This window comes from Brienomyrus brachyistius, chromosome 21, assembly GCF_023856365.1.
Source record: "Brienomyrus brachyistius isolate T26 chromosome 21, BBRACH_0.4, whole genome shotgun sequence".
NCBI classification, from domain to species: Eukaryota; Metazoa; Chordata; class Actinopteri; order Osteoglossiformes; family Mormyridae; genus Brienomyrus; species Brienomyrus brachyistius.
Window position 1 is genome coordinate 11400762 of NC_064553.1, and position 23095 is coordinate 11423856.

The 23095-nt window shown below is 42.8% G+C and overlaps 1 protein-coding gene across 2 annotated transcripts in view; it reads right to left on the minus strand.

The window, feature by feature from the left end:
* The window catches only part of dis3l2 (DIS3 like 3'-5' exoribonuclease 2), a 46695-nt gene extending 28000 nt beyond the window's left edge, over positions 1-18695 (minus strand). The window contains exons 1-9 of one of the 2 annotated variants that reach the window (XM_048988845.1): positions 18631-18695; positions 15925-16632; positions 15659-15801; positions 15205-15258; positions 12247-12348; positions 6150-6354; positions 3379-3440; positions 2967-3196; positions 1388-1561 (exon numbers count right to left, since the gene is read on the minus strand). In XM_048988845.1, coding sequence (XP_048844802.1) covers positions 1388-1561; positions 2967-3196; positions 3379-3440; positions 6150-6354; positions 12247-12348; positions 15205-15258; positions 15659-15801; positions 15925-16615 — 1661 coding nt within the window. In that variant the 5' untranslated portion in view covers positions 16616-16632; positions 18631-18695. The other variant, XM_048988844.1, reaches the window with a different exon arrangement.
* Between the last annotated feature and the right edge of the window lie 4400 nt (positions 18696-23095).

Below are 23095 nucleotides of genomic sequence, written 5' to 3' on the forward strand. Positions count from 1 at the left end.
TCTGTGTAAATTTGGCGTGTCCTTATGTTTCTTAGATTTGGTTAGCGGAGCGTGCAACATGCTACTGTTTTGGTAAATCATAGAAGCGACAAGCACTTAAGTAGCGGTGAAGAAAGGGACAGCTCAGCAGCTACAACATCGTTTGAAAGAAGATTTATTGCGGATAAACAAGGTAAAAAAAACAGATATTGGTAGTGTGGTGGTACTTTTTGCAGTGTAAAGTCAGACACGTTTTCCGAACATAAGGATATGTTGAATTTATAAAGATTATACGGAAGCTTTTGGGCGTCACAATAAATCTCTCCTTAATAGGTGTACTATGTTATCTGCTTATGAAATTGTGGAAGTAAATGCCCATATGATTCATCCATTATTGGTCCTTATAGGACTGAAAAGCTGGCGTCTGGACACATTTTTACGCCCGTCATCTAAAGCGATATAATCTTATCACATTTCTCGGCACTGATTTGTGTCTGTTGACTGAACTCGTAACACCACCACCAACTGATTTGACACACTTTATTGGTAGAGTACTTATTGTTAAAAACTTATTCAGGTTTAATTTCATCTCCTTTTTTGTTTTATAGATTGCAAATATTTAAAATAATCGTGATGTGATATCGTGCAGCCCTGTACTGAAAATTATCTTAATTGGTTGTTGGCCCAGTTTCAACATCCATCCCATCCATGACATCACCTGCCGTGCAGCTTATGTTAGACTCCAGGCCCAATGGAACTCTACACTTGAAATCTGGTTGTGAAGCATAGATGAATACATGAATGAATGTATGAATGGATGGATAAATGGTGATCATTACACTAAACATGTCAAGAGAACCTTAAACCTTTATAGTCTAAGGCTCTGTTGTAAGCATGCACACATTCTACCCCATCTATTGTGCTGAAATTGAAATAGCAAAGCCTGTGAAAACCACACACACACCTAATTTTACAGCGAATTTCAGCAACATGAACATATCCAACCATCAGCAGAGTCGCCTTGCATTAACGTTGTTGTGAGAACTGTAAACACCTTCCCCCAGGGACCCTCTACAGGGAAGGCAACAGAAAACAGAGTTCCACTTCAAAAATAAACAAAACAAGAAAGGCTCTGTAGTCCCACAGCAGATCAGCTAGACTGATGAGAAGTACAACTTCCAGAGATGTCTCCAGACACACTGGCAGCAATATTTATCTCCAGAGATTTAACAAACTTGGATCAACTGAACTAATCACAATTTCATGTAAATACAAAAGGCAGATGTTTTTAAATAAAAACCCCTGTGCAACGAGACCAGTCAGGAACTAGAGCAGAAAACGTCAGAGGCATCACTGCGTGCTTGTGACCAGCGACCAAAATTAGAGACCCAACTGAAGGCGAGCCCACCTCAAGTCTCTCCTTTTCGTGAACTCATCAGCCGGGATGGTCCACGGCAGGTCCTGAGGGAGACACTGCAGAACATCCTCAGAGAATTCAGTGAAGTCCACGTCGTACTCCGTCAAGATGCCCTCCGTCTCCGGCTCAATCTCTCCAGCCAGGCCCAAACTCTTCACCAGCCGCCTTCGGGGATTAAAGAACCGCAGTAACAACTTTCACCACAAGGCAAACGGAGCTTAATTAACTGCTGTGCAATAAAAAAAAAAAAACCCAAAGCAACGTCGATGTTTGAAGAATCTCGTCGACTAGCGCTGTCGATATGCACATGTTTCAAACGATTGTACGCAAAGATTTTGTGTTCGTCAATGAAGTAGTTCAGGTCAACTACTCTAAACCAAAAGGTACAACAGCAACAACAAAGCTGAAAAATGACAAGACGCCCAGATCCGTTACGTGAAATGCTGATCAGCTCAGATACACCAATATAAACTTGAGTAATTTATTTACTTGATAATAAGTCTCTTTTCCTCTCGATCATTGAATATTATATACATCATTACAAAGACAAACACTCAATGTCCACTGACTGATACCCCATGATGTGGCATCATGCTGCTGGATGCACCCATTTGAAGGGAAAGGTTGTTGCCATACAAGAATACAGCACAGTTTGGGTATATCTCAAAGCTACAGCAAGGGGTCTAAAGTGAAAACACTCCCCACGCCATTACAGCATCAGTACCATGTTGTTTTTGCACTTTCGGCCTTCCTGTCAGGTTTAACGAGCGTGGCCTTTCCCCTCTGACCTCTCATTATGCTTTTTTATGTTTGCATTATAGTGCACCACTTTCTGTGAACTCTAGACACCACATTATGCAAAAAAATACCAGGATGGTGACATCACATCCCTGATTGTGTGGCTGTTCGCAATGATGTACAGATGTACCTAATGTAGTGGCCACTTATTGAGCACCTGCATTTATATATATATATATACACGCACAAGTGCATCATACAAACATCCAAATACTCACGGAAATATTAATGCAGATGCAACACCGAGCGATTCAAAGGCAGAGAAATAAAGCACTGCCCACCGATTCTCTCTAGTTCTGATGAGGTATGAAGAGGCCTTCTGCAATTTGCAAGCTGAATGACAAAGCCAGCAATTTACTTTAATTGCCGAGGTAATTATCACTTTTATGAATTTGCAGAATGGGCATCACGGCCACCACAGGGTGGTGTCCCCCCCCCCCCCCCCCCTCGAGGGCATTATTATAGGGTGTTCTGCTCCAGCGATTACCGGCACCGCACGTGGGGTACTTGGCAACTGTGATGGAATCCAAACTACCCTCTTAATTACCTCTCTGAGTGTAACCGAAGTTTCACAACTGCCTCCACTTCCAGAAGCTAAAACCTCCACACACGTGCATGCTGGACACGTTCCCAGTGAGGATCGGACCTCAACCCTCAACCAGAGAGGTAAATCATTTAAATTGGGCAAACGGCAACATTAAAAGAAGGTTTTCTCTATTGGGCGGGGCAGCTGTCGGGGATTAGTTAGGATGGAGGCCCCGCCTCCTCTCACCCCTCAGCGAAGGCGCTGTCCGCGGGCCAGTCGGTGATGCGGCAGATGAACAGGATGCTGGCGTAGTCGTTAGGCCGCGTGGCAAAATCTGCGGGGCAGTCGGCCAGGGGCACGTTGACCCGCGGCACGCGGTGGTCCACTGGAGAGAACATGGCGAAGCTCTTATCTGGCAGGAATTTCAGGAAGCCAGTGGCGGCCCGGGAGTGCTTCTGCTGGCCGATGTACACCACCTGCGGCGGAAGGGTCGGGCGACACTGCTAAACGAGGAGCACTGTGCAAAGAGGCGAAAGTGCACCGGGAAAGAGCAGCAGGGCAAAGACCGAGGAGATGGCATTCATACTGCACTCACCTCCAGCACTGGCCAGAGACTCACACCAGACAGCAAGACAAAAGCTCACAGAGCACGGCTCACCTTCCCAGTCCTTTGAAGAAACTTGTCAGCTACAGTTTTAACGTCCCCAGGGCTGTGCGAAGCTAAAAATACAACACAAACAGGGATCATTCAAAAGGGTTTGAAAAAAGGAAAGCATTTAAATTTATCTAGGCAAGTTTGTAGAAACAAACAAATGAATCAAAATGATCACTTCATAAGCCTTTCACCCAAGAAGGGGTGTTGATATAATTGACAGTTTTGATATAATGAGACAGTTCCACACAAATGGAACAAAAGGAGAAAATTCTGGAAGTTTTTGTTTGTTTTTTTATTAAGCAAAATAAAAACCACTATTGACCAAGGACTCGGACCTCTCACACAACCTCAGAATACTGACTGCAGTGCTGGGCAGAAAATCACTTTTTTTATGGCATATCGATTTATTTTCAAACCAAAATACAGGAGACAATACAGTTTATACTAGCATACCTTTATTGTGCGCCAAAAGATTTTTAATAGAGACCTACAGTATTCCTTCACGATTGCAAACAATGAGGGAACTTAATACACAGTCAAAAATGAAACCACTGAGCGTCACATGCAGAAGCTGAGAAAGGGGAAAGGCGAGGAAATATCACCCCTCCCCCCCATCCAATCCCACCACCTCCCACATCCCCCAACCTCTATGATTTCTAGAATTAATGGATGGATCAACCGGAAATGTGAATGCCAATCCACATGACACGGAATTCTGTTCTACACCTATTTATTTATTGTACATCCTACTTACATGCCGACTTGCACCATCTTTCCCCATCCAGTAAGTGGTTAACTGTATTTATTTACATCTGTCTTAATGTCCATGTCTTTAAATGGCTGGACCAAATGAGAGGGCTAGCCGAGGAATACAATGCTGTCGTTTCTGACAGCACCAAATCTAGTTTATTTTTTTCTATATTTTGCTTCTGTTTGGAATAAAGAAAATGTCTATGTTGAATAGTTGTACATTTGCAAATGGGGAAAGAGCCCCCCTATTTGCATTTTGTCAATGACTCCAGTGATTCATCTACCCTGCAGACAGGCAACATCCCCTGAACTCCTCTATTTGTCAGGAAGAGGAAAAAAAAATCTAGTTTTATGGATCAAACACCACAGAGAGTTTTCCCCTCCCAGTAACAGGACAATAAAATTCACAGAAAGCAAACGGGACACCGCAAGGCGAAAGAACGAAATCACAGCCGGAATCCCCTGGCTGCACGCCTGCCACACCCATGCGCCACACCTAGACCAGTAGCTGTTTTAAATACAGTCATCTCCCCCCCGCCAGTAAAACTGAAGTCCGGGGAAGCCTGACCTCCGTGCTTTAAATTAAAATGCTCACACCGTAAACTTCCATGGCTGCCTCTTCACACACTTCATCGCAGGCCCCACCCACCAGGAGACCCGCCTTGTAATGGCATTAAATGGGATGGAAGGAGCCGCGTCAGCAGAAACCAGGAGGGACGTGTAACCCTCCTCCATCGCCGCTGAGCTGAGGGGCTGCAGGGCGCGCCGGCGGGTACGACCCGCCAAACACCGCGCTCGTTATTTATTTCTGAGAGAAGGAACTGACATGTTCACCTGACAGCGCAGTTCTGGGGGAGAAAGAGTCCACATCTCCATCTGTTTGGGAGGGTTGATTGGGAAAATATCATTACTCACAGTACGCTGTGGGGATGGGGGGCAGATTAATGAACATCTCAGCCGTCTTGACGGAAACAGGTAAAATCATCCACCTTGGGCCTGAAGCACTACTGTCAGGTATAGGATGGGTTATTAAACACCTTCCATCAACTGGACAAACCCTGTGTTTTTTTTTCCCTTTCCTATTTGTTCGATTACACATAACACTGCCTCGCGAATATAAATAAACGCAACGCGTCGTCAAGTAAACCAATCCAAACAGATTTCGCGACGGCTCAAAGCACAGGGAAAAGCTAGCTATGCAAACATTTGCCACACAATTGCTGCTTTCATCTGTGTTTTTGTTTCCTCTCCCGGGGCTCAATCCCTGCTCTGCATCAGGAGCAACATGACGGGATGCGATACGATGCAGTGCCTGACGCTCGCAGTTAATGAGCCGAGCGCCGCATCCCGGAGAACCTGCACGCAGCAAGTCCCGACACATGAGACAGCTGAAACTGAGATGATGATGATGATGATAATTAGAGGAAGTTTTCATTCCCAAATACCATCATTTCTTTTTTAATCCCAGAAAATGGAAACATTCCCAGTGACTGTCTCATACTAAACGCTACACAAAATCCACCTCATCTATACCAAACTCCTTCACATAAAATTAAACTGGAGGTGAGTCTATGTAGCGGTTTACATGCAGTGCAACTTTCAAGGTTAAAATAGGCACTTGCTATACACAAATTTAAGGAGCCCATAAACCAGAAAACAATTATGCTTCCAGTGCTTATAGCCGGAGAACAATCCTTTCTTTTCCTATGACGCAGTATAACCCTCACTGCAAGTCAGTTACGGCTATGGGTACGGGATTCGTTTCCAGTGTTCAAGGCTGAGGTCAGAGTGATGATCTTAAGCACCAACGACCCTCAAAGGGATGGATCCCTTGACAAAATGGACACACATACCATTCACACCTACAGACAAACATCTACTACAATTCACCTTAGGTATGAGGTAATAGTGCTAACCGTTGAACCATCATGTTGCCCCCCAAGTTACAGAATATTAATGCACTAAAATCCCTTTTCAGCCATAAATGTAATGGTGCCGAAAGCACAGGACGTCAGCTTGCGCACCTGTGGATGACTGGAGATTCATCACCTCAACCTTGGTAGCAAGTGCATCAGCGTTGGGTGCATTGTGCTCGCCTTCGCTGAACTGCGCCTCCACGATGACGTCGGGGCTGGGCTGGGCTCCCCCCGTCGACCTCCGGGTTGAGGTCCCCATGGTCGGGTTCTCCGACTCACCACTCCCCTCCCCGTCTGTGTCAGACTTAATCACCTGAATTGCGGGAGGGGGAAGATGGCATGATATTGATTTTCCAAGACGGCTTAGAGAAGCTCTCAAATGAAACCAAACTGCTGAAAGTTTGCCCAAGATTTCGTCATTTCATAAACCGCTTACTTTCAGGGAAACCTTTTTTCCCTAGGAAATCTACAGGAATTCAACAACTGAGAAGTGGGTGTCACATTTCAGATACTGCATACGTATTTGACGCTTTCCTTAGCTGGCTTTCTACTCAATTTGATGTCAAGGCAAGCAAGTCCATTTAGCAAAACGATTTAATAAACACAAGCTCCTTCTGAAATGCAGTAGCACTGTCAATATCAAGCAGAGAGGGTCAGACAGGCATTATCCAAAAGCACACTGACTTAGAAAAATGTAAAAACTGGCCCTAAAATCTTAAGCATATGATTCCTCTATTCCCAAATGTCACGTTTAAAGTACTTCACAAACTAAAGGATATCTCTTACTATTTTGCCAACCTATGCCATGTCATTTTTCAAAAGAACACACTAAAATTAGTCAAGATTACAACAGTGCAACGTAAAATATTAAATTTCACCCATAATTTTCTCATAGAAGCTTACAAAAAACCCACTATATTTGGTAGCAAAATAGAGTTCAGGAAAAAACAATGTCTTAATGGATTTTAATTGTGAAATCCTGCAATGAACAGCAGAAACCAGTCATGGAAATCAAAGCGAGATCACAACAACTCTTCGGGTCAGAGGGAACTCCAATAGCCACCTCGCAAAAACGTAACAATAACCTAAAGATTTTTTTGTGTATCAAGATAAAACAATGATATAATGCTAACCAGGAGATAATTAAAAATTTTACCTGCTGGGAACCTATGAGAGAAAATTAACAAAATGAACCAGCCAGGGAGGTTCCGAAAGCGAATAAGCTCAAAATCACCCAGATATCTTTCCTTGATCAGAAGACCAGTACATATTAGTGTTAAGTGGCATTCTGACATGGATAATCTTTTCTGACCAACCAGCATACATCACGCTCAAGTATACTCAGGGCTTCCGGAGTTACCTTCTTGCAATTCATTATTGCAACTATTCCAAAAGGTTGACTTTTAGTGTCAATTTTATCTAAAAGTAGAATATTTAATACAGGGGATAAAAAAGGCTGTACACTTTTGAATTGTTTGTTTCATCCCTACAATTAGACTCGGAACCAGAACAAATTCAAGAGGACGTGCTCAACAAAAGCGTCCAGTAATGTTCTTCCAGGAAGACGAGTCAAAAACATACTTGCTCGAATATCCTAACTAAATATCAACAGACATGCATCAAGGTGCAGCCAAAACATACTGACTCACTAAAGGAAATGATAGGTTAAAGGAAGGAAATTTACAAAATAATAAATGATCAGACCCTGGTGGGGATGTCCTCTAATATTCTCCACTTCAACTGCGTATCATGACTGTTCCTGTGCTGTGATGTACTGGCAAGTAATCAACCCAGCCTATCTTCTGTTGACAAGCAAGGCCTTTTGAACAGCACGTCAGCATTATGCCGCAAGCTGCTCCAGAAAGATTATGCATAGCCAGGACTACTCCTACTGCCTGACCCAGAGACCTCACTGCAGGCAGGGCAGAGGTTACGCACAGGGCGGGGGCACGATAGCTGAAACAGGGCTATCCCAGACCAAATCCGGCAATAAAACAATAGCAGGCAGGGCTGGAGGGAAAAATAATCCCTTCTGACTGTGCAAAGCATCACACTGTCGGAAACATTACACATGAATAACTGCGGTAATAGTCCTATTCCAGTTTGTTGGTTTTTTTTCCCCAGTTCTCTAAAACCAAGAAACGTTTACCACAAAGAAAGTATTCCAGTAACTTTGAGCCTAGTCGAGAAAACACACAAGAATAATGAATCCAGAATTTGTTCAATTGGTGAAATATATAAAGAATATAAAAATTATATATAAAGAATAAATATATAAAGAGTCTCATGGTTAGGGGGCTACAATATCAAAGCTATTGAGAGGAGATTACAAAGCTTTCAAAAACAGAAATACAATACAAAACAAAATAAATAAGGCCTTTCAAAATGACAACAATTTTAAGAGGTACCTGACATTCAACAAACATAAGCTGACATTTGGGGAGAATGAAACACAATCTGACAGCAAAAATTAGACCATGGTCTATGAGTGATGGGTTAAATAAGTCAAAGGCGGAGATTTGTTGCAATTTGAATTCTACTGTTTTCTTAAAGAATCATTAAGTTGGCAAATTTGTCCCGATTAACGTTTCACACACAAGCGCTCAGCAGTGAGTATTTTCTTGCAGCCTGAAGTGACAATGCCTCCGGCTGCAGTAAAGGAAGTTGGTCACAGTGGTGTGACAGCCTGCACTGCGTGTACCAGCGGTTCCTGCACTCGGCGGCTGGGAGGCACGCCTGCAGGCCTCCATTGTGTGCCTGTCAGGCCAGGACTACTCCCTGTGGGAAAGAAAGGTCCTGAATCAGGATGACTTCCTCTCGGGTATCTCTGCTGATAGGCTGAGGGAACACTGACTGAGAAAGCCCGGTTTCCACATCCTTGGAGGAGACCGATGATGATAATAATACTATTACCATTATTGCTACTAGTATTACTACTATTATTATTGTTGTTGTTGCTAATAATACTTAATACAATACGGATACAACAAATAATAATAATAATAATAATAAAATCATCAACATTATTATTACCATCCTCATCTTCAGGGTCAGCCCGTTCATAAGCTTGCTTCTTTCCAAGACTATTTCCCAGTTCAACCAGGGCAAAACTCTGCCCAACTCATAGACAGGAAGCCCCTACAGGGCTCATGGATGAAGCTGCCTGCTAAGGTACAGTGTGTCTGCAGGGAATAATGATCCAAGACATGGTGGCACTGCTTTAAGGCCACAAGCCAACATTCTGCTGAACTATTAAGATCAATTGCATTCATTACATATATGATAATGTCACTTGGAGGTGGACAAAGTTCTCAGTGCCCAGTTCTATGTCTGTCTTGTATCTAGTCTGCACACTGAAGCCACATAGCATCGTGAAGTGTTGTGGAGACCCTTCAGTGGCTCATTCCAAATTCAGTAATGTGTTTGCACAGTATTAGGCTCCACTGTAGGTTAGGCCCTGCGTGTCATGTCCTACCATGCGGCGCTGTACCCAACCGGGGCCGAGAACTACAGCAACGCATGGAAAAGCGCTGATAAAAAGCAGACGGGCTTTTACGAGAAAGGGAGCACAGTGGGTCTGGACCACCGCGAAGACGAACGGGGAGCTCAGAGGGAACGCTACACAGGGGAAGGCCTTGGCGTTCCTCAAAGTACACTGGGGCGGGGCTTATTCTCCGCTGTCCAAGCACATGGCCCACCGACCACCAAGGGCTTATTTACCATTACACAAGGACATCATTAGCCTTCCTGTGACGACAGTATGAAGCAGGGGTGAACGTTAGTCAGTGAGAAAAGCTACATAAGCCTCCACAGCAATCCAAAGAAAATTTCCAGGTTTTAAACAAGAAAACAAAAATGAAATATAACGTGCACACAAGGCTAGCTGCTGTGCTGCCACGAGATTCCTCACGGCCCATTTGCCAGATCGCTCCGTGTGACATTTAAGGTGGCCACCCCTATTAATACGCCCCCCCCCCAACCCTAACCCTTACATCACAACCCTCCAGCAGCATCATAGGTCATTACCTGCCATTACATTAATCACCGGTCGTTGGAACACAGGCACTGATTATAAAACCAGGTAGAAGAAAGCTAAGGGACATCATCTAACCCTGTAACCCGACTCAACCTTTACAATCACCACGCAGACAGAGAATCCTGCAGCATGGAATTTCTTTCATGCAGTTACACAATTACAAAAATTTATTTCTCATGTACCAGATTGTCAAAGACAACCTAATCAAAATCAACATACGGCATCATCAAGTGTTAAATGCAAAAATAACATCTTAATAGAACCCCACCCACACACACACGCACACACGCAAGCTTAAATGAAATAAAACTAGGGACATAAAACACACTTTAAAAAATTACAGACCAATTATCAATCCATTAGATGGCACAGAACATTTTGGTGATTAGGTATTTCAGCACTAAACCTGAATTTTGCTATTTCTATTCAAACATCAAAGTAAATCATTGAAATTCAGCCTGTATAAACTACAGCAAATTGTGTTAATACAGAAATTACTCAACCCTATCAAGGTCTTGACTTCGTATCAGCAATTATGGTAAAATTTTTCCCCTACACACAAGCACTATTTATATTCCTTGATTATGGAAGAAATGGCTACAACTCAAAACAAGCCCCTACATCCTGTTGATTAGAAAACATGGCAACAGGGAAATGATAACAGTACAATTACACAATCAGTATGACAGGATATCGGGACATAGTACTGCATATTTTATATCGCCTATCCTTCAATAGGTAGATGGGATGCGACTTAGACTCCACACCCAACAGTCATAACAGTGTGCATGCAGACACTGGCTAGCAGACACTGAATACCAGAACTTTAACACGTGTAAACTTATCTCCACTGAGCCCACCACTTTAGTAAAAATACAAATATTATTTTTTTTCCCCGTAGTTGTACTTTATTATTTTTTAAAAGCATGTCAAGATAATACTTTGTTCCATTAAAAAAAACAAAAAAAAAATCCCTGAGCCCTGATGCTGATAAATGCACATGCAATAAAAATGACTTGCGATCTGAGGGTTGGCAGCAAATTAAAGAACGCTGGTAATTAAGGGAGGCTACAGTAGTTTACATAATGTACTCTTCGTGCGCTTCTATCATCTGCTGGCCTCAGGCCTTCGCTCCTCGTTTGACTCATTAAATAACCATCATTTATGCAGTCAAAGGCTGCATCTCCCCTCAGAAAAAAGCAGATCAACCTTGCGAACAGCAACCCCGTGAAGCTTTTTCGTCCCTCCAAAATACATACACAATCGGCCTGGTGTCTCAAACACAAACGCAGCATGAAACCCGGAGGACAGACAGACTCGGCATTTCCAAGAGACGCTGATGCAAAAGAACAAGTTCACTTAAGTACCAGGTGACGGTGTCAATACCCACTTAGCTGGAGATTCCCGGCCGAGTCAAATTAAAGACCTGGTTGTTGAACTAAAATGTTAGTGCCAAGGTCAAGCTACCACACTGCTAAGCTTTAAAATTTAAATAATAACTGAAATTTGAGATCCCGAATCCTTCAAAAATAATCGGGCATGTTGACGAAACACTATTTATTCAAAGGCTGCTTAAAAAAAAAAGAAAAAGAGAGAGGAGGTTGAATCAGTGAAAGGCGGGTATTGTTTGGGGCTAAGAGGTACCACGACAGCGACGGCTCCACGCCGGGTAGCAGTGACACTGCTGAGACAAGAAGCCACGTGTTGGGAATGACAATCAGCCGTCGGAGCGAAGAAAAATGAGCACGGGGAATACCGCAGCGCTCCGGAAGACAGGCCAGGTAAAGCGCTTGTAGCCAGGCCACACAGGGCATCTCACAGCACATGCTACAACAAGACCGAGGACTGCAGATCAATACAGGAGGAAGGAACAGAAGACTCCGGATGGAGAGTCCTGAGTCAAGCCAGCCCTTCTGAATGGGTACTAGGCTGTCTAAAGAGGAGCTTATGGTGTACGACATGTACTTGTCAATTATAAAGCTATTGGAATGAAGGGTTTTTCAAGTCAAACATTACATTAAGAAACTAAACTGCCTGTAGGACACGCAAACATTAATAGATTAATAGATCATTTCATTGTCCGAGCACCTGTTCTTTGTGCGATGACATCAAAACTGAATTTGATCTAATCTAATTAGTAACACTTTAAGTGTATAAGGGTATCCTTACCTTCCATTGCTCCCGTGGGAGGAGTTTGACAACCACAACGTCCCCATTGAGGGAACGGTTCCGGGCCGCAACCCCATCCAGGAATATGTCACGCGTGCCGTCCTAAAGCAGGGTGATAAGAGGCATGTAATCACACATAGTATCCATCTATCCATCCATTTTCCAAACCGCTTATCCTACTGGGTCACAGGGGGTCCAGAGCCTATCCCGGAAGCAATGGGCACGAGGCAGGGAACAACCCAGGATGGGGGGCCAGCCCATCGCAGGGCACACTCACACACCAGTCACTCACACATGCACACCTACGGGCAATTTAGCAACTCCAATTAGCCTCAGCATGTTTTTGGACTGTGGGGGGAAACCAGAGTACCCGGAGGAAACCCCACGACGACATGGGGAGAACATGCAAACTCCACACACATGTGACCCAGGCGGAGACTCGAACCCGGGACAAAGTATTCATTTGCCAGTAAATAAGGAGCACAAAACTAGCAGAAAGCTTTATGGTCAAACATATTAAAACTTATTTTTAGAAAATCGTTTTTTGTTTAATATTGCTGTGTATGACTCACAAAGGTAGATAAAGGGATAGTAAACCTGGGCTGGAAGACTTTCGTAACATACAACTCCCAAACAGACAAAGGTATGAACACCCCAGTCGCTGCACACCCTCCAGTAAATGTCGCTGGCTCAAGCTCCAGGTGCTTTTTCGCCGTGCCGATGTAATTAAATGCATTACTTCCGTTGCCAAAGCAAGTGCTCCTCAAAGGTGAATTTGAAACAACTGCACATCCGATGACAGGGGATTTCACTTAGTAAAAAAAAAAGTAAAAACATAATGCAAGGAAGAATGAGAGCACAGCTAAAAAAAAATAGCTAAAAACAATCTGATCACTACAGTGCACTTAGGGGATTCTCTTTATGGCAGACAACCTGAGAAGCTTTACCCCAGTCGAAGCTGAACACAGAACCTTTGTTCCCTTGAATTTCCCATGAAGTTTTTAACCCCAAGCACTCAAATATTAATTCATAATATCCCCACAATCTGCTAAAGCTAAAAGCACAAAAGGTAAACGGACACAGATACAAAAAAAAAAGTTTTAAATACAAAAAGCAGTTCATAAATTGTGCCGAAAGCTACTGTAACTTTCGAATGCACGGTAGATGCAAAGCAATTAACTTGAACTGCTCACGCAAGAATTTTTCCGCCTTCCATAACTCCATCATGCTTCCTAACATCCAGAACACAACAGAGAATGTTATTAGCAGCAAACCGACACAGATCAGACATCTAGGCAGACTTTAAAGCGCCAGGCAAATTGATGTACTGTATGCAAATAAATGCTGAAAACAAAAAGATGACTATCTCTCAACAGACCCTGCCAAAGAAATCTACAATCTATCATCAATGCCGGAGGGGGTATTCAAAACAACACACCCAATATTTCATGCGCTGAAGACTGGGAACATCTTAATAATATCTCTAACTGTTTTTCTCAAGCCAAGTTGGAGGTTCAAAATGATGGCGGACTCAAATTCCTAACTTAGGGGTGAGGGAGGACAAGTGAAGCAACGCTTCAAGAAACCGCTGCAGATTTTTAGACATTTCCTGCTACTGTCTACAGCTGCCATGTGCAGTAATGGAGATATACTGCTAAGCCTCATGTCACAGACCAACCTGCAGGCTAAACACACATGGCAAGACACTCTGAGTATATTTCCAAGTGTTTCTTATGCCTAAAACCAGTGCCATGTTACCATTTGGGGAGTTAGCCTTAATACGTTGCATCGACATTTTAAAGAACTGCATTATGGTACTTTTCTTGATGCTAATTTTGGACATGTACAGAGGAGAGATGTTGGGTATGTTGGAAAGGGAGATGCTGAGGATCGAGCTGCCAATCAGGAGGAATAGAGGAAAAGCTAAGAGGTGGTTTATGGATGTGGTGAGAGAGGACATGCTGGTGGTTGGCGTGAAAGAGGAAGATGCAGAGCATGAGAAGGAATGGAAAAGGATGATCCGCTGTGACGACCCCTAACAGAAGAAGAATACATCTTTTCTTGATACTAAGAAAATGCATTTTATATTGCAAACAAGTCTTAAATTCATTCCGGTGACTATGAGTCAAACTGGGTTGTTTATCGAAGATCAGCATCACTTGACATATCTAGCTAACCCAACCTGCACCATGCCACATACGAACTTAAAGGGCAATGCAAGCTGGCTTGAGAATTAGTACCAAGCCAGCAGTCTCCATCTGAACCTAAGCTTACATCAGCTTGACGTCAGAAAGCTTTACAAAAATATATATATATAAAAATTTGAGGCAGATGTTGCAAATTGTGAGGTGCCTGAGGTTTAAACAGACTTCAGTCTCTACTGAAGGTCTTACCTGGTCAATGTGTTATCTGACGAACCTCCTACGTTGAGAGACTGTTTTGGCTAGAGAGTTACTGTTTTGGGCCAGTGTGCCAACGGACAAGTTAGTGTTGTACTCGACTATAATTTGTTTTCCACAAGCGAAAATGCAAAACACTCCTCAGTATTTACTCGGAGATTTCTCCAGACATGTTTATAGGGCAACGTGAGGTTCCAAACACCGATGTTTCTGTAGCACGGTGACTTGGATTTGCGTACAGCCGTTTGATGTGTGCTTACAGGTTAGCCTTCTATACTCAACAAGATCAAAGCGCTAGAACAGAAATAAGAAGCTACTAACATGACAGCTAGTTTGTTGAACAGTTTATTCTGATCTGCCCTCATCAAGACCATCCTTAAACATAACCTGACAGCACTTAGTATTGTGTTCAAAAGGTCTGTAATGTCAGCCTACAACCATGATTCAGTGTTGAACTGAACTGTTCTATTATAGCAGCAGTTTCACTTTTCTACAAGACTCGTCCGTTAAATAGCTAAAGTATTGTTTTGATGGAACAAAAGGGGGGGGGGGGACTCACAGGTGAAGGAATAAATGCCTCATGGTACTTCTTAGGGTTGATTCTTATTGATCCCTGAAAAAGAAAAAAAAGGATAATTTGCTTGAAAACCAAATGAATTTAAAGTGGTTTCACACAAATATCTTCAAGAAAATTAGGTGTAACCATCACGAAACATCCAGGGACACATTTCCATATGAAGTATGAAATGTTCCTAGATCATGGCGCCGACATAAAACTAGATAACAAAACCAGAAACCACCAACTATACCACCTAACTGTACTTCACTTGGCATGCAAACTTACAAAAACTTACAAAAAGTACTGTTTGATGCAAATTACTACCAGATGCAAAGACAAATCAAACACTAGTAGAACTGCCCTCAAAAACACACATATTCTGTAATGTTGGCAATCAGTCATTAACAGAAAATACTTCTGCGGCACTTGGGTGACCTGCATCATGCAGATTTACCTGAATGAGTTCTCCCCTCTTAAGCCCCTTGGACACCTCCTCCACAGACAGGTACACTTCAAACACTTGCTTCTTCTTCCCTCTGCCTCCTTTATTTTTGCTCTTGATCTTGTCTGGGGTCAGTTGGGCTGAATGGACTTGGTCTGAAAACGAAAGCCACATGCGCAGCACCACCTTTTAAATTGTTTGGTGTAATCACAGAAAAATCGGTATGTGAGGCTGTACAAAGACCCTGAGCGGGAATCAGGAACCTGTGGCTGGATTACCCTGAGGCTGCGCTGCCGTCGCTCTGTCAATGTGGCCCTTTGGCGCTGTCGTGACAGGGCTGACGGCACCAGCACTCCTGCCTCCCTCAGTCGCGGCGTCCATCTTGTTTTTTGCTGTGTTTTTCTTCTTGTGCTTCTGCTTATTGTGCTGCTGCCCGCCGGCAAGCCCCACAGGGCCATTTGTTCCCGCATCACCAGCGGGGATCCTGAAAGCCCCTCCCCCACCATGCTGCTGTTTCTTCTGCGGTTTTGGGTGTTTCAGGAGCCCCTCTTCACTAGATTCGACATCGGCATCTTGGCTGGCGTTCGTGTCCCTCCTCTCGCCACGCCTCGGCCGCCGTGCCCCTGATCCCGGCTTTGGCCCTGGTGGCTCAAGGACGGCCGCACCCCCTCGCCCATTCAGCTTGCCCATGTATAGAGACAGGCAACTCTCTGACTCAGTGTCTTTTGCAGGATGCGGAGAGCAGCCATTGGTGCCCGGTGCTCCGATACCTGCCAAACCAGGTCTGTTGTGGTCAGTCTGCAGATGCTGCTCCCGAGCAAACTGCTCCAGATAAGCCCGGAAGGCGCTGCTGTGGTGTTGGCTGAGCAGCCTGGAGTAGGCATCTTTCTGGGGCATACTAGGTACACTGGGCCCATGTCTCATTTCCCAGGAGTGGCTAGACCCCTTCGGCTGCCATCGAGGCTCCATGATTTCTGTTGAGTTTGCTGCAGAAAGGGACAAAGTACAAGTAGTTACAAGTTTATGGTACTTCATTATTATTATGAAGCAATTGCATGCATGGTTTGGTTCAAGTTTAGCTACTGGAGCAGTGGTGGCCTAATGGTTAGCATACTTGTGATTGAAAGGATGGTGGTTCGAATCCCCGACCAGCAAGGTACCCCCCTTCCCCAAGCAATGCTCACCAGACACTAAATTAGCTGCTTGCTGCTATGGGTTAAATGCAAACGACACAGGTTGTTGTTGTGTGCTGTGGCGTGTCAACAATCACTTTCACTTCAAATTCCAGCTAAATGTTTAATTGTACTACATATGGATCCCTCTAAAAAAAAAGAGACCATTATATGTGAAATATATGGCAAGGTGTATATCGCCACCAGCTTATCCAATATCTCATTCCAAAACCAAGAGTGTTCATTTGCAGTTGGTCCATCCATCCATTTTCTAAACCGCTTATCCTACTGGGTCGCGGGGGGTCCAGAGCCTATCCCGGAAGCAATGGGCACGAGGCAGGGAACAACCCAGGATGGGGGGCCAGACCATCGCAGGGCACACTCACACACCATTCACTCACACACCATTCACTCACACATGCACACCTACGGGCAATTTAGCAACTCCAATTAGCCTCAGCATGTTTTTGGACTGTGGGAGGAAACCGGAGTAGCCAGGCGGAGACTCGAACCTGGGTCCCAGAGATGTGACAATCTATCATTGATAGAATCCATCAATCTATCAAAAGTGCTAACCACTGCACCACCATGCCGCCCTCTGGAGTTGGTCCATTATTCTAAAAAAAAAAAAAAAGCCTCCACTCTTCTGGAGAGGCTTTCCATTGGATGTGGGAACATGTCTGGTGGGATTTGATGCCATTCTCTCAGACATCTATGTTGCGCTATCAGGTTTCTTTCTGTGAATTTGTGGTGGCTGCCACTTCGCAACATAACTGGATGTTTTCATCTTCATATTCATTTCACTTGCAGTTGACCAGAGCAGCTCTATCAGGGCAGAAGTGTGCCAAGTTGACTAGTAACTAACTGGAAAGTCACTAACCTCTTCTGTGCAGATGCATGTTCTACTACTGCCCATTGCAGGTTATTACGTGACTATGTGCTTAATCATACACATGTCTCAACAATGACAAGACTTTATTTGCCGATTCCTCTAACCAGGGCGGCCACATATTTTTGGTCATACTGTATGAAAGACAACTATATGACAAAAGTGGCTAATCAAAACAATCTCCAATCTAAAATTTATAAAGAAACGAAAGCTAAGAACATTATAAGGAATCGTATGACATTGTATGAATTAACTTAAGAGTATAATATATTAATAAATTAAGAGAAAGTCAGGGGGGAATCAAACAGCATGACGAATAATGTGTGTTAAGAGTCCGTCAAAAAGACAAAAGCGAAAGACAAATTGTAACGCTGTGGCCGACCTATACACTGCAGTCCAGCTGGCCTGCGACCTCACCACTCAGTGAGCAATTATCCAAGTAAATGCCGAAAAATACACTAATAACACGACTGAGTGCGTGTGGCAGGTACATGACCACTGGGACACAAATCTAATGGCTTACATAGATGTACGTACAGAAGAAAAAAGAAAGTTTAGCTCGACAGGAGGCTGAAAGCAAAGGTTACACAGATGCTTTCTGTTACACAACGGTCATCTTAGTTTATCAATATTTTCTTGATATAACATTAATGAAATCACAAAATATAAGAAAATTTGAAGGAGGCAAACTCACGGGTGACGAGTTCGCAACTGCTTCGCTTCAAGTTACTAAAAAACCCACGTTCAAACTCGTTTTTATTGGATAACTATCGCATAACGTCGTAAATTCGAAGTACATAGATCTCCCAAAGATAAATGTAAAAAAATATGATTACACAATCGTTAGAAAGCGCGGCACATTAGATATCGTTTATTGTTCCGCAAGACAAAAACTGCTAAAGATGTACAAGCTCGTTGATTACCTGCTCTGATGTCTCTAATAATGCTGTTACTGAGTCAAGTTTTCTTTCCGGGTAACAGATCGAAAGGTCGTGGTGCATCCTGGGAAATGAAGTATATCAGGAGAGTCTTGCGCGCTGAATTGTTTCAGTATAATTCATCCATCCATCCATTTTCCAAACCGCTTATCCTACTGGGTCGCGGGGGCCCCGGAGCCTATCCCGGAAGCAATGGGCACAAGGCAGGGAACAACCCAGGATGGGGGGCCAGCCCATCGCAGGGCACACTCACACATCATTCACTCACACATGCACTCCTACGGGCAACACCGGGTCCCAGAGGTGTGAGGCAACAGCGCTAACCACTGCACCACCATGCCGCCCCCAGTATAATTCAAAGCTCCCTAATTTTTTATTTCATATATTCAGTCACAGAGCCACCAAAATTGGCACCATCCCCTGATGCAGGGAATCCTATGAATATAAGAGGACTTGCAAGATTAAGTCCTGCAGGTAGAGGGGCTTATATTTTTCAAGCAACCAATATACAAGCATATTTCTGTCTGCATATATTATTGCCATTATTTGGTGCATCTCCAAATATGATGTTTGCCTCAAAACTGTCTTGTCTCGTTTTGTCTTGCACTGTCTTGTCTTTTGCTACGCTACAATTTGCCCTGTATTGCACTGCTGTCTGTTCTATTGCGCCACATACAGCTGTCCCCTCCTCTGCAGCTGTGGCATGACAATTTCACTATGTTCCTCCAAACACGTGACGATAAAACGTGAAACTTGAAAAGCTGCTGGAAGAAAAACGCTCAAGCCAGCTTATGCTGGTAGTCGGTTTTAGCTGGTTTAAGACGCTGCGACATGCTCTCAGATGGTCTCGTCCCAGCTCTGAGAACATAAGAAATGACAGGACATTCGGCCCATCAAGCTTGTTTGGGATGAATTCAGCTCAATAGCTCAGAGTTGTTAAACTCTTTTCTAGCTCTGATTTAAAGGAACCCAGGGGTTTATCTTGCGTTACACTAACAGGAAGACTATTCTCTAATTACTCTAACTACACGCTGTGTAAAGAAGTGCTTTCTCAAATCCAGTTTACAATGTTCTCCCCCTAATTTCCATCTGTAACCAAGAGTTCTTGTATTTGAACTAATATTGAAGTAACTATTCAGTTGAACAGGATCCTGTTAGAATCTTATAACCTGGATCATGTCCCCCCTTAGTCTCCTTTGCTCGAGGCTGAACAGATTCAGCTCAGCTAACCTCTCCTCACAAGATATTCCTCTAATACCATATGCTTTTTTGTAACCGTACATTAAACCTTTCCTAGGGCAGTAATGTCCTTCTTAAGGTTTGGTGACCAAACCTGCACACAATATTCTAGGTGGGGTCTTACCAAGGAATTATATAATCGTAGAATCACCTCCCTTGACTTAAACTCCACACACCTAGAGATGTAACCCAACATCCTATTGGCCTTTTTAATTGCTTCCCCACACTGGCAAGAGTGGGACATGGAAGCATCAACATACACACCAAGGTCTTTCTCATAATCAGCTACCTTTATTTCAGTGGAACCCATAAAATATCTGTAGTTTACATGTATATTTCTGCTCCCTGCATGAATTACCTTACATTTGTCTACATTAAATTTCATCTGCCAGATATCAACCCAGTCAATTAATTCGAGATCCCTTTGCAGCCTCTGTGTCGCTAGTTCAGTATCTGCTACACCAACCTCCTTGGTGTCATCTGCAAATTTTACCGGTTTACTGTATATATTCTTGCTGCTCTTTGATAGTTTAGCTGAGTGGGGCACCAATTGGTTATACCGGTGTGACCAGGTAAACTGGCTAGAATAACTATCATAAGCTGGTATGACCAGTTAAACCATCAATCCATCAAGTGAAAACATACTTTAAGCTGGTCATCTATCATAAATTTGTCAAGCTGATTTTTTTCAGCAGGCACTCAGACTGCCTGCCATTCTGGTTTGGATTAAATAAGCTATTTAATTAACAGAGGGAAAATGCAGCCAGTGTTTGTTATTGTAAGAACTGAAAACAATTATGGCACTGGAACGGTTTAATTGGTTTATTTCATCTTCATATTCAGTTTGTATAATTTTATGCTGAAAATATCTGTTACTGCAAACCCTTTTGTAACTACATCTTCTGCAGTTACTATATTAATATATAATGTGCAGTACAGTTGGACAGTAGGAAGCAGTGTGGCCTCACATTACCAACGTAGGGGGTATGAAAACCTTTGTGTGTGTGTATTTATGTTTGTGTGCATGTTTTATAAAAGTCGGTGACTGCTATGAAAAACATCCATTCATCCATCCATCCATTTTTCAAACCGAGCCTATCCCAGAAGCAATGGTCATGAGGCAGGGAACGACCCAGGATGGGGGGCCAGCCCATCGCAGGGCACACTCACACACCATTCACTCACACATGCACACCTACGGGCAATTTAGCAAGACTAATTAACCTCAGCATGTTTTTGGACCTTTGTTTGTGGGGGGAAACCGGAGTACCCGGAGGAAACCCCACGACTACCTGGGGAGAACATGCAAACTCCACACACATGTGACCCAGGCGGAGACTCGAACCCGGGACAAAGTATTCATTTGCCAGTAAAATTGCAAAAATAGTTAGTGTTAGCATATTTCCCATACAAGTAAATGAGCGGTCCCCATAAGGATAGGTATACTTGACGTGTGTGTGTGTGTGTGTGTGGGTGGATGGGTGGTGCTTGAATTTCCCCCCATATTTGCATGGCTCTCCTCTGAATTCCACTGATTTCCTGCCACAGTTCAAAAACACAAGGTTCAGGGAAATGGCATCTCTGAGTTTCCCAAAGTGTGCTTGATGCGCCAGTTCAAGGCCATGTAGTTATTCTGATATCATTCATAGGATGGTAGCATTTGCCGATATGAATTGTGCTCCCTCTGATTGCTACTATTGTTCCTACTATTTACTATCCAAATATTGGCGGTAATGTTTATAAACAGTCATAGAATATTTACATATATCATACTTTGGACAATTAACAAAGTAACTGGAGTAACTGGAGTAAAGTACCGCAATCTCTAAAACTTGGAAGCGTTTCCACAAGTTTGGCCACGAATGTAGGTAAGTTACAATGGCAAACTAAATATTATTTACCTGATCTGCATGTCTCTGAAAATGAGTGAAAAATATAAAAGTACAAAACCACCTGCTACCTAGAGTGTTCATGGAAACAATGCATGTTTCATATAAGGCTAACAAGCATTTTTCTTATTTCAGTTATATATGACAAAGCACAATGTTTTTATATGCTCATTACAAGTCAGTGTTGTTCTTGCATGATTATGGGCTCATTCATGCCAAAATAAACACACAAGATGTAAGGCACCCAAGGGAAAAACCTACAGGAAAAATATAAACCTCTTACATGAACTTTGCATTTCACCATCCATGGTAAAATATTACTTTAGGAAATGTATGTTTATTGCTGGTTATTTCTTAATATTTTTTTTATTGCTTTTACTTTATACTTGAAAAGGCATGAATGATATCTCCATGTTCCGTTGGTTTAATTAAACATGAGAAAAGTCATGTTATGTTCCCAGAAGACATCAGTTAATGCATCAAATGAAAAAGAATGTTTCCTTTTTAAAATACTAGTTGTAGAATCACTGTCCACGTTTCATTCAAAGAATTATACACAAAAACTACTGCTGACAAAACATTTATTATGGCATTGTACATCAATGGAATTTAATATGTATTTTACAATTATATTACGAATATAAGACAAACTTGACTTGTGACACATTAAGTTACTATGAATTGTATATTTATTTTGAATGTCATACAAAGAGCTTATATGCATAAGAGTCATATGATATTTAAAAAAATATATTTCCATATGGGCATTATTATTATTATTGTTATTGTTATTATTATTATTGTTGTTAGTAAAACATTAGTAAAACATTAGAATTCAATCTGAATTATCTTGAAGCAATCATGCAATATTATTTGTGTTGCAAATAAACAGACATAATACCTTAGCTTTTGTTCAGGTGTACGGGAAATGTGAGCCTGTTCTATAACACGGGCTTCCAAGGCTGTAGCAAGAAAGAAGATTTTTCGAGTGTCACAGATGTTGAACAACTCTTCCTACTTCATCCCGACATATTTAGAAAATGCAACAGTTTTCCCTAATGACACCGTAAAAAGCATTGTGAGAGTTATGAAGGTCTTACCACAAAATGGTTAATGCGTACATTGTTAGATGTTTCTTAAGCTTTCATGTAGGGGAAAGAGCAGAATAGCGGCAGCTCATTCGCGGCTTGGTGCATCTGTAGTGTCTCACCATCTCAACTGGGCTGAAAGTAAAGCATTATGAATAAAGGTTTTATTGGACTTGTTTTTTTTTCCTCTGCTTTGCAAACAGCAGGTCATAAGTGTTTTACATGTGGCAGCAT